Raw genomic sequence first — 16564 nt, forward strand, 5'->3', positions numbered from 1 at the left:
TAATCTCTCAGTGAATCTAAAAAAAATTATTCGAAGAATTACAGTTACAGTGTTTCTGCAAAGACGCTGGTTCCGACAGGAAGTAGCCCTGTAGTTGTACTGGTCCAAAAACTGGTGTCACTGCTCAACTGTCTATGCTCCAGTCACCTCACCATCCAGTGCTCCATGCCTCCTGTCCCTGCCGATTTCAGTCTCAGCTGTGGTGCAACACTGCCCCCACAGGCGTGTTTTGGTTTTGCAGCACTGGATGCAGAGAGCAGAGTGAGATTTATTGACTGCAGTATTTGCAAGTTGGTGCCGTATATGATAATGTGAGATGTTCAGTCTCAGCAGTTGAAGTGGTCTTTTTATTCATAGTGTGGAAAACTAGGATTCTGTGGCTTTAAAGTAAATCTGTCTGACATGAATTTTCTTGTAATACACGAGGGTCAAGTGCAGCTTATGTCTTTGCATTTAAAAACAAACTCATTTATGTACAGGACATAAATGCTACATGTCCTCTTGAGACCTTCATTGTGGCCCAGCTGTGCACAGATGCTTGATGGACCCCTCAGCATGCAGAGTTGAAATTTATGAAATTTAGCATTGTGCCAAAATACCAAAAAGCATTCTGCAGGATATTTTTACTATTTGTCATGTTTGGTAAGCAACACATTTTTCACTGCACATATTACTTCAGCTGTGAAATAACAGTGACTAAGACGTGGAAGTGAATCATCTGCCTAACAGTTCAAATAGGTGAGACGCTGCATATTCTCCAGTCCAACAGGTGAGAGTCCTGGCTATCAATTTTAAGACCAATATTGTTTATAGAATACAGCCTTTTGTGCTTCATGGGTCGATAATCTGCTCTCTTGCTGGTAAACTCTCAAAACTGTCAATTTGGGTTTGACTTTCTAACTCAATCTTATTTGTTACATATGCAGGATACATGTGGATGTTTAGTGCCATATTGCCATGAAGTTTGCTGTGAATATTTATGTTTCCCGGCTGCAGAGTTCGAATGCTTTTGGTGACTCTAATAACTTTTCTTTAGATTTTAAAAAAGCACATTTCAGAGGTTCAGTCTTTGATGTGGTGTCGAGTGCATCTAATGTCCCTAACCACACTTAATGCTCAGTGAACGGATATCAAGCGCCTCTGTTCATTTTGACTTGTCGTCGCAGGAAAAGCACAGGTGTAACTAAAAACACAGGTGGCTCTGTTCCATTTAAACGTCCCAGTATGCTGTGCCCGTGAGCCAAAATGCAGCAGGACCCTGGAACTAGCTCACATAGATGAAAAACAGCCATCACCAGTGTTTAATTAATTAGACCTGTGCGTTGCCATGTCAGTCGTGAACGGTTTTGCTTTAGCTTGGAGTCTTTCACAAAGAAAACGAATGTTTGCTTAAGTCATCTAATTCTAAATTGAGGCTTGGCAGTGGAAGCATGCTTATTCCATGGTGGTTTGAGAATTAGGCCCAGTTTGACATGAACAACTGAGTCAGCCAGGTGCTCCATACTGGACTGTAATAAAGCTCAGTGCAAGCAACTTCTCCTGGGAATACACGAAACAGGGGGAAATATCCTACAAAACACTGTTGTTTGGTGATGTTTGTGGCACTGTTTTCTAGTAAAGGGAATAAATGGATAATTGAGGATTTTCATAACCTCTCCAGTTACTACAGTCTGAGAAAATGAGAATATAAAGAACAAAACCTCCAGTAATTATCAATACTTAGAGCTGCTTACACCATGGTCTCTTTGTTTCAAAGCAAAATAAACTGCTCCTGCCTTTACTGTTGCTTTTTTTTTCTCAATTGATCTTTCTGTTTGTTCTTTCTGTCCCTGGGTGCTGCACTTTTTTTTATTGTCTTTTATTTGCCATCACTCAGCCAACACCAGTAGAGCATGAATGAGCCGTGTGTTTTCTCACAGCCCTTTTGAGGAACCTTGCAGCGAGAAGTGCCTCTTGGTCTAACAACTGAAAGCAGGTACACCCGGTGGAATGTTTCCATGCCAACAGTGCGCCGTAACATATTTAATTCACTTACATTCCCTATAATCTAAGAGATGGATGGGAGACCTCTGCTGTGTGCCTGGCAGTGAGTAACAGCACCATTTCGGATCCCAAGTCATAACACAAGTGTCTACGTTTGGATATGCTCGGACTGGTTGTTTTATGCAGGTTTACTTTCATTATTAAGATGTGGTTGTATCCACAAAGTGTGCACACAATAATATATTTATAAGGGAGCATGTACAAGCTTGACATCTTTCAAAAACACAAACAATAGATTCCCCTCCACATGAATAAATAACACCATTGCACACACTTGGGGATAATAAAATGGTAGTGCACAAGTGTTAATACCGATCCCAGAGTCACGCAGAACACGACTTGACGCTGATTGGACAACAATATTCAGAGGCAAACTGTCTGTCAAAAACAGTTACAGCTAACTAACAGTGTGGTAGAAAGTGTGAGAAAAATCCCCTGCCTTTCCCGGTTTGGTGGGGCGTCGCCCGATCACCCTAATGAACCAACCACCCCTGCTGGTGATGAAAGTTGAATGTTTAATTGCTACAGAGATATCTTCTTAAACCAGAGAAAACCAGTGAAGATTGAACTTACCATTTGTCAAGTAGTGAGTAACTCCAAATAAGTGCTAACGTTGCTACATGTCTGCTGGAAGTGTTAATAAACCAAAGCAAAGATAGCTTAGTAAGTGATATCAGGACAGTATATTGCCAGCCTGATGTTCTGCTGCCCCCATGTGGCCAAAAAGCAAGTGATGCAGCTTTAAAAATATGGAAACTGCATTATTGCTATTTTTGATCAAATTCCCTTTACATCCCTACAGCAATCATTACATCAAATGTTCTGACACAAAAATGAATGAGTTGGGTTTTAGGGGAGTAGCTTTAGAGGGAGGCCTGAGGGAAGGGGGTGGGATTTTCTTTGGTTAGATACTTTCAAAATGTAACTGTCTCTTGCTGGTTTCTCCAATGTTGCCTACAACAGAGGAGTACAAAGGAGGATAGTACCAGTGGCCAACTGCATGTCTGCGAGACCTAGGAGCTGCTGCTGGTGGAAACCAAACATTATGAGATGGCAATGCTTCTACCTTACAAGTAACTGGTTGTGCATTACACCTCGCCCCAGTTTGTGCCTCTCATTTATTACCACTGCAGTCAGATCACGGAGGTAAGTATATGATTTCCTGAAAAATAAGAATTTTTCAGGTAAATCTTAAACTTAGCTTTCTGAATGGCATGTTTTTACATGAGAGGCACGAACATGGGGCTACATTTCACCAGCAAACTGGTCTGGCCACACAGAGGCACTGAACGAGAAAGGGCCTTCTTGAGAAGGCTCAGGTTGGATGAAACAGACTTTTCAATATGTCCTATCAGTCAGCTGTCTTGGCAGCGGTGTGCTGAGGAGGCAGCATAACAAGAGCATTGATACACTGGTGGAAAAAAATTGAAACTGAACTAAACATCAAAGACAACACCTTCCAGCCGCCTCCGTGGTGGACTGACGCAACATGTAGCACTTCTGTGTTCAGCTCCCCCTGTCCAACCAGCCCCATCCTCTGCCAGCCAGTGCTAAAGCAGGGTTTCTGCACACACACTCCTTGCAGACACTCCTTTATGCATATGAGTTAGTGCTTATATAACACATACATTTTATCTACCCAGACACACTGCATCTAACAATGCACATGAGCTTTTTACTTTTTACTTAATCATAGGATATTTCATTGCTATTGATATTTGCTCATTTTGTATGTACATTGGATTTTCAGTGTCTCATTATAAAAGGAACTACTAGTCCAATTTTGCACACTACCATTATTTTTCATGTATCTTATCATTTTTTATATACCATGTTCTTGGGCTGACTTTGTAGGTCATATGTTCGTATAATCTTCCCCTTGCTGTGACCTTATTTATTCTTTGCCACATTCCACATTCCCGTAATGGGACCATTAAAGTTTCATCTTAATCCTGCTGAGCAAAAAGAGATATGTAATTTATGATAAACAGGACTTTACCAAGCATAATCTATTTGTTGCCTCGGATTAAATAGGACCAATCCCCCACCTCCGGCTGATAAATCATCAAAGTGCAAGGCAAGATCTAAACATAGATTCAGCATGAAGTAGATGTTTCAATTTTTTTTAAATCAAAGGAACAGCATATCTGTAAAAATATATATATATTTTCAGTGTTCTGTCAGCCTGTCAGGAAGAGTCCTTTTCATCAACCAGCCTGAAACAACACATTAACTTCGCACTTTGTGACTGATAAGACCTTAAAGTTACTACAACTGATTGATGGGAAGGAGTAAAAACAACTAGTTATTGCATACATGCTGAATAGAATAAATAATAATTTAATTTCATAATTTGTTTTGTGTTATTTGCCACTTGTTATTGTTAGTGGTGTTCAATCATGAATGTGAACTGCTGCTGCCATCTAGTGCTTCACATTTAAGCTTCTATTTTAAAGAGAGGACTAAAAGAGACATGAATTACTTCAGTAAATCCTGTCTTATTTTTACATCTGGATCTGCATAGAACCCCACCTGCCAGGTTGTCTGTGGAAGTATATTGATGACAGATTTGTGAGCATAAAACAATTTCTGAGGCGTCTGGTTAACATTTGAGAGGCTGGTGCTTGTACTGAGCTCACTCATTTAGTCTGCTAGCCTATAGCCACACTACAGGGGACCTATCAGAATTCATTCATTTTGAGCACAACCAATATCCCAGCATGTTACCAATTCTTGCATGTGTGCGTGTCGGGGAGCGGGGGGGGGGGCGTATTTCATGTGAATACATGCTGATTTAGAAATGAATCCTCTGCCACTGCAGTCCCATTTATTATGTACAACCGCAGGGACCAGTTGCACTACTTCATTTCTCATTAAGATCTTTAAGATGTTGAACCACTTGAGCACAAAACACAGCAGTGCAAGTTTAGTTTCCACCTGACAGAACCGACATCCAAGCTGTCTGTTTTGTCACCAGACTGATCTGTTTGAGGGTTCTTCACTTCGCAAATGAGAACTTATTCTATCCCTTATGCTTTCCTGCTCATCCAACCTGTTGAACCAGTGTACTGGTTTCCAAGGACACCCAGCCATCCACTGGTGCACTAATTATGCAGATACCTACACATATTACAAACAAAAGCACTATTTGGATGTGATGCTATAAATCTCTTTAAAATATTTTTTGTTGACACTGGTTAGTTTCTCATTTTTGGACACTACATTGTGCTAAATGGTAAGTGTCTAAATATTTTGCACACATTTGCATATACTGATTAAAGGGTATTACACTAATGAGAAACTACAGCATGCAGCTATCAAGCAAATCAACTACAATTTTATTGCAGGACTGCTGTTTATTTTGTGGACAGTGTCATTATGTTCAGTATGTAGCAGTAATTACGGAGTTATCTTACAGATGACCTTTTACTTTCAGTGGTCAGTCATATACATTAGGTACTCAATATTTAAGACCCCATGTGCTCCAACTTCATAGAACAAGAGGTCAATGTAACAGTCATGTGTGAAATGTCATTTTCATTGAGATCACATGTATATGCCCAATTCAAGGGATGTACAGGGAGATGAATGCATAGGTACTGCTTAAGTATTTTACAGCACAGGATGCTTATTTAGCTTGGTTAGTAGGATGTGGCAACTTCAGAGTGACAGTGGCTAACATGTTTATATACTCATGTTTAGATGTTCTTAAGTGTACTTTGTTCCTCATCTTCCCTGCATATTAGAATAAAACAATGAGTGGAACACAACGCATGAATAAAAACAAGACATTTAAGCTTGGACAAAAAACACATTTATTTGCAGTGCTGAATTATCCCATCTTGGCCAGCCTTCCAGAGATCACTTGACCCATCTGAGGTGGTGTCAGCGCAAAACATCTAGTCCAGCTGTGTGAAATTAAAATCATGTCATTAGTTAAGGTGAAAATCAACAGTCACCATACTTCTCCAAAATTCACCCAGCCATGATGTCTTACAAACTGAAACAGTGCATTACTGACTGAACATGCATGCTGAATCCCTGCAATGATACAAAACTAACCATTCATGAAAAGCTGCTTTTAGCATAATTGCTTAAAATAGAAAGTTCAGTCATGTGAAGTTTGTTCATATGTTGTGGTCGTGCATCCAGTAATTCAACAAAGACGATGTTTACATAAGGACCACTTACTTCACTTACTCGTAAACTAAGTTAACGTTATGTTGAGATATGTTGCGTATTCTCAGCAGAACCCAATAAATTAACATTAGCTAAAAAGGGAAAAATACTGAGTTGCTTCACTTACCTTGACGAAACCGATGTCTTTAGCGTACTGTCTGAAGCACTGGCGGCACATGTTGAGCCCGTATTTACGGATCAGACCGTGTCTGTTCGAGCAAACCCGGCTGGAATAAGAGAGAAAATGTGTTAATCCGCTTATCTTTAAAAAGGAAGGTAAAATGCCTATAGCCGACGTTCATTCGTACATACTGCGGTTGCGGAAGTTATCATTTGGTGTGTAACCCGAACATTTACCTCAAATTAGTCCCAGTAACGTTACCGTAAAGCTTGTATTATAAACGTTACCCTAAAATAACTAACCAACTCCAGAACTGCTTTGTGAACATGTTTTCAGTTTTCGTGAAATTCAACATGCAGTTTCGTTTAAAAAACACTGAGCGGCCAACTGAACACAATGCTGGTGCTGTTAGCTTAGCAGGGCGCATCTTCCACCGCCATATTAGCTCAGGGGGCAGCTTCCATGCGGCGCACGTTTGGTGATAAATTCTTAAGTATCGGAGCCCACAAACACCTTCAGACTGGCTTGCTTTAGCACACATTTCGAAAATGTACACGTTAAAAGCAGGACTGACCAGGATCGGGATCCTTGACCGAATTTTCTAGGATGACTCCAGTAGAGCTGCTGGTGGCCCATCTTGTCTCTTTCGCTCGAGCGTTGGAAAGGAAGAAAGAAAGACGCGCGTGCGCAAATGAAGCTATCAGATGGGGTTATTTCCGGCTGCGGATTTGTTGTACGGCGCCTCGTAGTGGTAGAGTGCGGCACGGGGCGTGGAAGCCTGCTGGTGGTGCAACTTTATTATAAAGAACTTTATCTTTATTTTGACCTTTATAAAAGCAAAATAGCACATTCTCCCACATTAATGCAAAATTTCGATAAATATGGTCTTTGTTGAATGTGCTGAAGTTTGGCCTAAATGTTGTGGTGTGCAAACAATGCAAAAAGAGGTTTTCTGAGTTTCTGAATAGTTTTCACAGAAAGAGCAGTTTATATTGATGTCTCTTTTAAACTTAACCATGTAGTGATTTACAGGGTGATATCTGTGAGGAATCATCCCAAAAAAAAATTCCAGACAATGTCATTTACAAATTGGTTCCAATACGATAACATGTGGAATAGATACAATTTCTTTCTGAAACAAGGCACGGATGTTCTTATTATTTTGAGGATGTTGAGAGAAACAAAATTTTCCATCTGGTGATTCAGTGGAGGCATTCAGCATATACTGACGCTGTTAGTATCAACATTAGGCAATGAATAAGGCGTTTTAGGGAAAAAATACAGGTTCAATATGAATATTTTCCATAAGGTCAGACACACATTTAATTGTGACTGACATATGTTTTTACCAATTTGAAAGTGAACAATATTTTGCACATTGGGTAAAACAGTTATTTTATCAATGGGTTAAATATGACAATAAATGCAATTTGATGTTGAGCTATTACAGTTGGTAATTCAACCCAATAGAATCAGTTTTTTTTCTTTTTCATGATCTACACACAAAACTCAGAAGTGTTGATACTATTTTTTTCTGCACAAGCTAATTACCAGAATTGAGTGAAAATCATCATGTTGGATATGTATGAACATTTTTTTAAATGGAGCATCATTTTACAAGAATGTTGCCAGAGGTAGGATACCTTACTTGTACGTACCATAACATAACTTAATATTTTTCTAAAGAACAACAGATCTATATTGTTGTTATGAAGAATTTCATTTAAAAAATCTACTGGAAATTAATAAGAGGACACCAGGACAGTGAGTAGGCCAAACTCCTAGTAGATCACTATGACAGCAGCCAAGGTGATATAACTAGGTTATATTTCTCATTCACAGCTGTAAGCCTTATATTCAAATAAAAAATTGTGACATTATTTAATTAAGGTAGCTTCTGATGTTCTGGTTCCCAGCTTAGGGAGTCAGTTGTTTGTTTGAACTGACTACTATCACCAGAAAAGCACAAAGTAGGCAAAATTCAGCTTTAGGGTGGATTTCCCACATAAATTTATCTCTATATTAAACCTTGGTATGAACTTGTAAAATGTATAGAAAACCTATCTCAGCCTATGATGAGCCAAAGACAGACTGTTGGCAGCAGGGATGATTATTTAGGGTGTCTTGGGGGCCCCCCTCTGGACCAGTGCATTGTGGGACAGCGGCAGGCAGTGGTTCCGTATTTGGGATTTTTACAGCTAGCTGGTAGTTGCATTTCCATAAATCCTCCTGGAAGGTATGGAGGAGAATGGGACGCCACCGTATTGATGTTTTTCGCTGAAATGACTGAAAGGCTACTCCAGTTTTAGGTAAGCAGTGTAAATACGGTTGTTCTGGTTCGCCATGGATGCCGTTGTTGACGAGGTTTGGTCTGGACGGGCTGCTTGTACGTGCTAGCTGGAGCCGTTGCTAACTTACTGTTAGCATTTTCTGGACGCTCGCTGTCATAAAGGACCGAAGCTGCAACCCCAACTGTTGTTTTAAGCTGCTACGGAAGCATTTCATATATCAGTCGGCGAAATAACGGCAATGGTATCTTATGCTAAAATCGATGAAAGCTGTCGCTGTTTCGGTGTGTTTGATAGCGACCAATTCAGGACAAAAACTAACGGTTCGTAGGCTTCAAGTGAAACATTGCATATTTACACGAGCAAGGAAACACGGTTTACATTGTGTTAGATTAGAGTGGTAAAAACGGCAGTACTTTCAGTTCCTGAGCAAATGTTTGGCTCTATTTGGCAAGCTGCACATGTATGGAAACCACTGACCATGGGAAAGCAATGTAACGTTAAGGATATGTACATTGCAAACGAATTAACGTTAAGTATATAGGTTTGATAGCTTTGCCATTTCATCAGCCATAAATTACTGACCTTAAAGTGTAGTGCATGTTTATTGGTAGCCTTTGGTTTACTTTGTCGCTTTTTATAGTAACGTTAGCTACCAGGAATGTAACGTTATTCATAAATATTATAACAGACAAGTAATAGGTAACGTTATCAAATGCCTAACCGAGGCAGTGTTAGTGGCACACACAGTGACCATTCAGTGGAGGAGAAGACGGATGAAAGGAACAATTTGGAAGCTAGAGAGACCACTAATTTAATAACAAATAAAAGATGGAGGGGTTGTGCAGCAGATCTGAGCCGAAAGGGCTAATCAATATTGATAATGGAGTTGAGGACAGATTTATTCCGAGGAAAATATAGACGCATATAGCAATAATGAACTGATAATATAAGTAAAGAGGAGGAACAAAGGGATAAGCACCAGGCAGAGCGAAGCCTTTATTAGACTGATACTTTTTCATAGTGACCACTAGAATTCTGAAATCTTATGATGATATAATCTTATCATGCAGTCACGTTACAAATTTTTGCTGTCCAAAATTAGTCATCAAAGTTTTTTTGGTACCACAAGCTCAGTAGCTTGATCTGTGGCTTTCTGCTGCATCTCAAGATTGAGTTGCTCAGTGGTGGAGCTAAAACAAATTTTTCATCATTTTTCATTTTTCATAATGACCAGTATATCACTGATGAACAGAAAATGAATCAGTGACAGTTTTGATAATCAGTTAATCACAACAAAAATGCCAAGCATTTGATAGATACTTCTGAAAAAAGAGGAATTGCTTCTTTTCATGGGTTATTTAGTATTTTAAATGGAATATCTTCTGGTTGTGGACTGTTGTGACATTTTAAAGTCGTACCTTTGGGCTCCCTGAACTTTTGATTTTTTGCATACGTTTGCCATACAGAATGTTTGTATCGGAAATTATCATTATTACGATTGTGATAGGGATTTCAACCATATTGCTTAGATTAAACTGCCACTATACACCTAACTATATTTATTGATTTATTTTTCATTTAGGTGGTTCATGCTGCACACTGCTTCTGCTGCTTCCCAGCAACCGCCATGCCTTATGGAATATTTATCCACCGTCAATGACATTCCTGCGGGTTCCAAGTTTACAACAACAGTTCATTTTTGCCAACAATTAGCCTCATAACAGCTTGCTCGCTTTGCCAAGCACGCCATCACAACTGCAAACCTGTGCTTTTTGTTTCACTACAATCAACTTCTCTCCCTTCGCAAGAGGCTGACCCCCTATCATGAGATTCCGAATCTACAAGAGGAAGGTGGTGATACTGACTCTGGTGGTTGTCATCTGTGGCTTAGCTTTCTGGAGCAGCGGAAGGCAGAAGAAGAACGACAGTGGATCGCCCCCCAAGGAAGTGGAGACGGCAAGGAGAAGCAGCAGCGTTAGCAGCAGCAGTAGTAGTAGCATCAACAACAATCATATCCAGGTGCAAGCGACACCTGCAGTCAGCCGGGCACCTGTTCCACCTCCTATTGTACAAGCAAATGACACATACCAGGAAAAAGCAAAGGACAAAGAGAAGATACCCAAGCCAGAGGTAGATAACACCACATTAGTCTACCGCGGCATTGTTTTCCAGCTCAACTTCGACCAGACAATTAGAAATGAGGAAAAATTTAAGGCAGCGCGACATAAGGACAATCTGGTTGTAGTGGTTCAGGTCCATAACCGACCAGAATACCTTAAGCTATTAGTGGACAGTTTGCGGAAGGCCAGAGGTGTGGAAAGCATACTGCTGATATTCAGCCATGACTTCTGGTCTCCTGAAACAAATAAAGTGGTGGCCTCTGTAGACTTTTGTCAAGTACTTCAGATTTTCTTCCCTTTCAGCATCCAGCTGTACCCCCAGGAGTTCCCTGGACACGACCCCAGGGATTGTCCCAGAGACATTCCCAAAAAAGACGCCTTAAAGCTGGGTTGCATCAATGCAGAGTATCCAGACTCGTTTGGCCACTACCGTGAGGCGAAGTTCTCCCAGACCAAGCACCACTGGTGGTGGAAGCTGCACTTTGTATGGGACAGAGTCCGGGTTCTAAAAGACCATAAGGGTCTGGTCCTGCTGATCGAGGAGGACCACTTCCTGTCCCCGGACTTCATCCATCTATTAAAGCTGATGTCAGCTCTCAAAAGGGAGCAGTGCAATGACTGCGACATCCTCTCGCTGGGGAGCTACAGCCACATCAGTTACTCCAGTAAAGCAAATAAGGTGGAGGTGAAGGCCTGGAAGTCCACTGAGCACAACATGGGCATGGCTCTGAGTAGAGAGACGTACCAGAAGCTCATCCAATGCACAGACACATTCTGCACGTATGACGACTACAACTGGGACTGGTCCCTACAACACCTGACCGTGTCTTGCCTGCCCTCCTACTGGAAGGTCATGGTGAGTGAGGCGCCACGGATTTTCCATGCTGGAGACTGTGGAATGCACCACAAGAAGACTTCTTGCATGCCAATCAGCCAAAAAACCAAGATAGAAAACATCCTACAGAGCAGCGGGAACCAGCTGTTCCCAAAGAACCTCCTGATAACAAAGAGACTGCCAGCCAACGGGGCCGGAGGAGTGGCTCCACATGTGAAAAACGGGGGCTGGGGAGATATCAGGGACCACGAACTCTGCAAGAGTTATGTTCGATTACAGTGACCTTAATTGCTACTATTATATATTATTGTCTCTTTTGCATCCTCTATTAAGAAAAAAAGCCTTTTAAAAGTAAATCTTTACGGACTACTCTTCATATTGCCTGTTTTATTGGACTGTTCCAAATAAAGACGAATGTTGGATTTTTGGCTTCTTTAACACAAATGTCTTTACATCAAATTATTTAAGTGATTCTTTGCAAGTCTGGTTTGTTTTGTAAGTTGTAATTAACAATAATCTACTAAACAAATATATTGTTGTGTTTTTTATAACAAGGCTTTCAGATTGGTTACTTTCAGTTACCAAAAATATAGAATATCTCTCAAGTAGTGGTAAATTGGGAAGTGCAGGCTCATCAGGGCAGTCATAAATGTGGTGAACCTGTGGATTTAGCAACCCCACTGTGCATGCATAATTAATCTGAAGATATTTATATCACATAGATTTGCTGAGATCAAAGGACATCCTTTGAGACACCTTGTTCCATTTAAATAATCTCCCATTTAGCTTATTTTCAACAGATTTCTAGAGTATACGCCACACACATGAGTCTCATTATTCCTGTGACTGTAGAAACGGTCTAACTTAAGGTACACAGCATTAATAAACATGCCGGTGAGACTTGCATGATAGGGCATGTTGTAGAATCTACTGTGGTTTTCATAAAGCCATGTCTGACAGAGAGTGTGTGGTCAGTGCAGGACATTTGTTTTATTTTGTTGCAATTCATCACTGTCCAGCGTTACCCGTCAAATAGCATATGCCAATCCAGGTACGTGTGTTTGTGCAGAGATTTTGATTTCATAGATAAATTCAGGTGATTCATCTGGAGAGATCCCAAGACACTGATACAACTTTCTCTTTCGTGTTGTTGCTGTTGAAGATGCATTTACATTTTAAGTGCCTAGACCACAGCGATCGATGGTTTCCACCGAGGCCCAAGCACGTTGTCTTCTCTGAAGCTGCACTGATTCCCCCTCGCCCCTCCGGCAATGTTTAGCAATCAGTTCTGCACACTGTTCAAAATCTGGAATAACCGGAAAGCTATTGCTGACTGGACTCTCCATACAGTTCATCTTAAATACATCCTCTGGCAGACGCAGCTAGGCGCCTTTCTGAGAGTTGACTGTCAAGATAAAATTCATAAACATTGCATGAATTAAACATAATATGCTAAATGTAAGGCATGTAGCCTTCCACAGCTGTTCAATAAACCAAATGTTCAGGACTGAGTAACACTGATGAAGCCTAACAAACCAGTCCACACAATCTCTGCAGGGCAAGAAGTGTCATTTTATTTCCTGTGTGAACTTCAACTCCTAATGCAGTGTGAAGACGTGTGATTCCGGGACTGCTGTGCTGAGGTCACGTGACTGGCAAACTGTGCAGCTGCTCTCATGGTAGAGGCCCAATTATTGGGCCCACATCTCAAGGGAAACACGGCTTAGAATAGAACTGAGAATAGGAGGAAGTGGCACTGTGCTCTGGATTCTTGGTGACTAATAGTGAACTGATGCTGTGGGCCTCTGAAACTGTGATATGCTGTTGCCTTTGAAAGGTTTCTGTTGAGTTCAATATTTGATCAATATTTGAAGGCAGAATTGAGGAAAAACACACAATTAAGTTCTTTGTTGCATTTTTTTGATGGGCCAGTTAAATATACTGTCTAAACCTTTAGGTATAGTGCACATTTTGACTAATCTAACAGCCGAGCTGAAGAAGGGCTGTATGAAAAGGTGTGTCTTCTTTTTCACCAACATCAGCAGGAATAATGATAAGCCGCTGGAGCATGCAGTCAAAATACAGTCATACATAAATGAACCTTGAATTTTTCAAACCATAAGGGGTTTCTATTTTTGTGTTAACCATCAAATGACTGTGTAATATGAGGAGCCATTCATATTGTTGGATCTGTAGAGAATCATCACCCGACTGCAGTTCCCCTCAACTCCCTGGAGCGCTTTAGTGTCTTTCAGCTTGTTTTGGTTTTCCGGCACTTTCTTCAATCGCACCGCTGTCGTAGCTTCGTTCTTGGCAGTAGCTGTCAGCTGAAAAGCTACACCATATTGCCAAAGGTATTAGGACACCCCTCCGAATCATTAAAATCAGGTGTATAAAATCAAGCACCTAGACATGCAGGCTGCTCCTACAAACATTTGTGAAAGAATGGGTCGCTCTCAGGAGCTCAGTGAATTCAAGCGTGATAGGTTGCTACCTGTGCAATAAGTATTTGTGAAATTTCCTCACTACTAAATATTCCATGGTCAACTGTTAGTGGTATGTGAACAAAGTGGAAGCGATTGGGAACAACAGAAACTCAGCCACGAAATGGTAGGGCCACATAAAATCACAGAGCGGGGTCAGTGAACAGAAGCCACCAACTTTCTGCAGAGCTACCGACCCCTAAACATCGTGTGCCCTTCGGATCAGCTCAAGAACAGTGCGTAGAGAGCTTCATGGATTGGTTTCCGTGGCCGAGCAGCTGCATCAAAGCTTTACATCACCAAGTGCAATGTAAAGCGTCAGATGCAGTGGTGTAAAGCATGCCTACCGAGACATTTTGGACAATTTAATGTTCTTTCATGCTTGTGGAAACAGTTTGGCGATGGCCCCTTCCTGTTCCAACATGACTGCGCACCAGTGCACAAAGCAAGGCCCATAAAGACATAAATGAGAGAGTTTGTGATGTGAAGGAACTTGACTGGCCTGCACATAGTTCTGTCCTCAACCTGATAGAACACTTTGGGATAAATTAGAGCAGAGACTGTGAGCCAGGCCGCCTTGTCTAACATCTGTGCCTGACCTCACAAATGCGCTTCCAGAAGAATGGTCAAAAATTCCCATGAACACACTCCTAAATCGTGACAGCCTTACCAGAAGAGTTGAAGCTGTTATATCTGCAAAAGGTTGGCCAACTCCATATTAAACCCTACAGATTAAGAATGGGTTGTCCAAAAACTTTCGGCAATATAGTGTAGCTGGTAGCAACCTGCTAACAAAAAAAGCTTGAAAACTCACTGTGTGCTACCTGCTCAACAAGAAGCAGCAGACAGACATAGTTAGCAAACAGTTAGCATTTGGCAGCCAATGTAAAAAAGTGTATGATATTTTGTTTAGGAATTAGTGAATACCAGAAACAGAGCTAAAAAGAGAGAGAATATTTGATTTAAATTCACTAGGAGGTCAGAAAGACGACTCCAAATTAATGCTAGTTAAGTGTTCGGCATATCAGCTTAAGAGGTAATAATCTCAGTGTTGTATTCACAGCTTGTTTCTACTGCCCCCAAGTACCCCCCAAAAAAGCAGTAATTATGGGTTTAAACACTTGAGTGAGCATGTCATTAGTTTATTGGCACCTCCTGATGGTTAGCAATATGTTGTAATACCCTGTACCTATGTTTAGTCCCGTCCCTACTTCCCAGATACACAGGAGGTTGTCTTTTTCTAATCAATACAGTGCTGTGTAGAAAATGACCTATGCACAGGATACCAAACTCCCCAGTTGCCAAATGCCAATGCAGCCATTTTAAAGAGAATGAATTCCAGAGTGTCATTTATCAATTAATTGTTCCCAACACAATTTATTCCTCCATTTCTGAACGCACTACACGTCTCAACAATGGGCTGCAGAATACCCCTGTGGAATTTGTTTGAAAACTAGGTTAATTTGATAATTTTACACAATCTGACTACGCTTGTTTGTTCAAAGGCAAAGCATCACCGACGTAACTAGAAGGCGCGTGCAACACATCGACTCATTCTGTAGGCTTATAGCTCTGACAGACAATATTAATCATTCATAGCTGTTGCTCACATTGCCAGGTAAACAAAACTCTGGGTCAATATATAGAGGAATGCAGAGGAGGGAATTGCATCACAAAGAAGATGATTAAAGCAGCAGGACCTTACAGATACAAAGAGATTGTTTCTCAATCTATTGAATTCCTATCAAGTGGGACATATTTCCCTAGGGGTGCAAGATAGATGCAGCTGTTTTCCAAGCTTTTACTGTATGCTACAGTGTTTGCTTGCTATTCAAATGGCCAGTTAGATTAAAGGGTGGTTGGGTTGGTATATAAGGAATAAATGTGGTTGACAGCATATGCAGTTTAGAGACAGAAAACAACATAAGAACACATATATAAGAGTCAGTGTGCTGTTTTTATGTAAAACATCTCACTAAACACTAATCCTGATTGATACCTGCTCAGCACTGATGTGTGCTGCTTAACAAGGGTGGGGGATCAGACAGTCAATCATGTGTTGATTGACACCCTGAGAGGATGATCTGCCCTCTCTAGCCTGCTGATCTCACTCCCCACCTCTTCCCTCACTGTGATGCCACAGGCCAATGGTTTAATGGCTGTGAGTGCTCGTATTTCTTCTAAAAGTGACTTATAAATTATGGAGCAGCAGTTTTATTCCCCACTTGGAATTGGAATATAAAATATTTATGAAGTAGTAGAATGAAGTAGGAGGAATACATATATATAAAGAGAGAGAGGGAGACAACAGGATATACATATATAGACCATGTTTACCCTGTTTGATAAGTGATAGTTGTGATAGGTTTACTTCACTGTTATGATGAGGAATTCTCATCCTCTCCTTTGTCTGAGCAACACTGCCACCTAGTGTCCAACTGTAACCCAAACAATGTGTTGAGCCGCAAGTTTAAATAGTAAGATAGACATTA

At 40.8% G+C, this 16564-nt stretch overlaps 2 protein-coding genes across 2 annotated transcripts; one reads left to right on the forward strand and one right to left on the reverse strand.

Moving 5' to 3' along the window:
* Positions 1-5834: 5834 nt before the first annotated feature.
* rps29 (ribosomal protein S29) lies at positions 5835-7075 on the reverse strand. Its single transcript, XM_038727402.1, has 3 exons — positions 6918-7075; positions 6350-6449; positions 5835-5951 (listed from the first exon to the last, which is right to left on the reverse strand). Exons 1-3 carry the CDS (start codon positions 6977-6979, stop codon positions 5943-5945), a joined length of 171 nt encoding a protein of 56 aa, XP_038583330.1. The 5' UTR covers positions 6980-7075; the 3' UTR covers positions 5835-5942.
* A 1421-nt stretch (positions 7076-8496) lies between these two features.
* On the forward strand, positions 8497-12110 carry mgat2 (alpha-1,6-mannosyl-glycoprotein 2-beta-N-acetylglucosaminyltransferase). Its single transcript, XM_038727066.1, has 2 exons — positions 8497-8652; positions 10217-12110. The coding sequence occupies exon 2, from the start codon at positions 10459-10461 to the stop codon at positions 11869-11871; it is 1413 nt and encodes a 470-aa protein (XP_038582994.1). The 5' UTR covers positions 8497-8652; positions 10217-10458; the 3' UTR covers positions 11872-12110.
* The last annotated feature ends 4454 nt before the right edge of the window (positions 12111-16564 follow it).

This window comes from Micropterus salmoides, unplaced genomic scaffold, assembly GCF_014851395.1.
Source record: "Micropterus salmoides isolate LMB-PRFRI ecotype aquatic unplaced genomic scaffold, ASM1485139v1 Ms_hic_scaffold_18, whole genome shotgun sequence".
NCBI classification, from domain to species: Eukaryota; Metazoa; Chordata; class Actinopteri; order Centrarchiformes; family Centrarchidae; genus Micropterus; species Micropterus salmoides.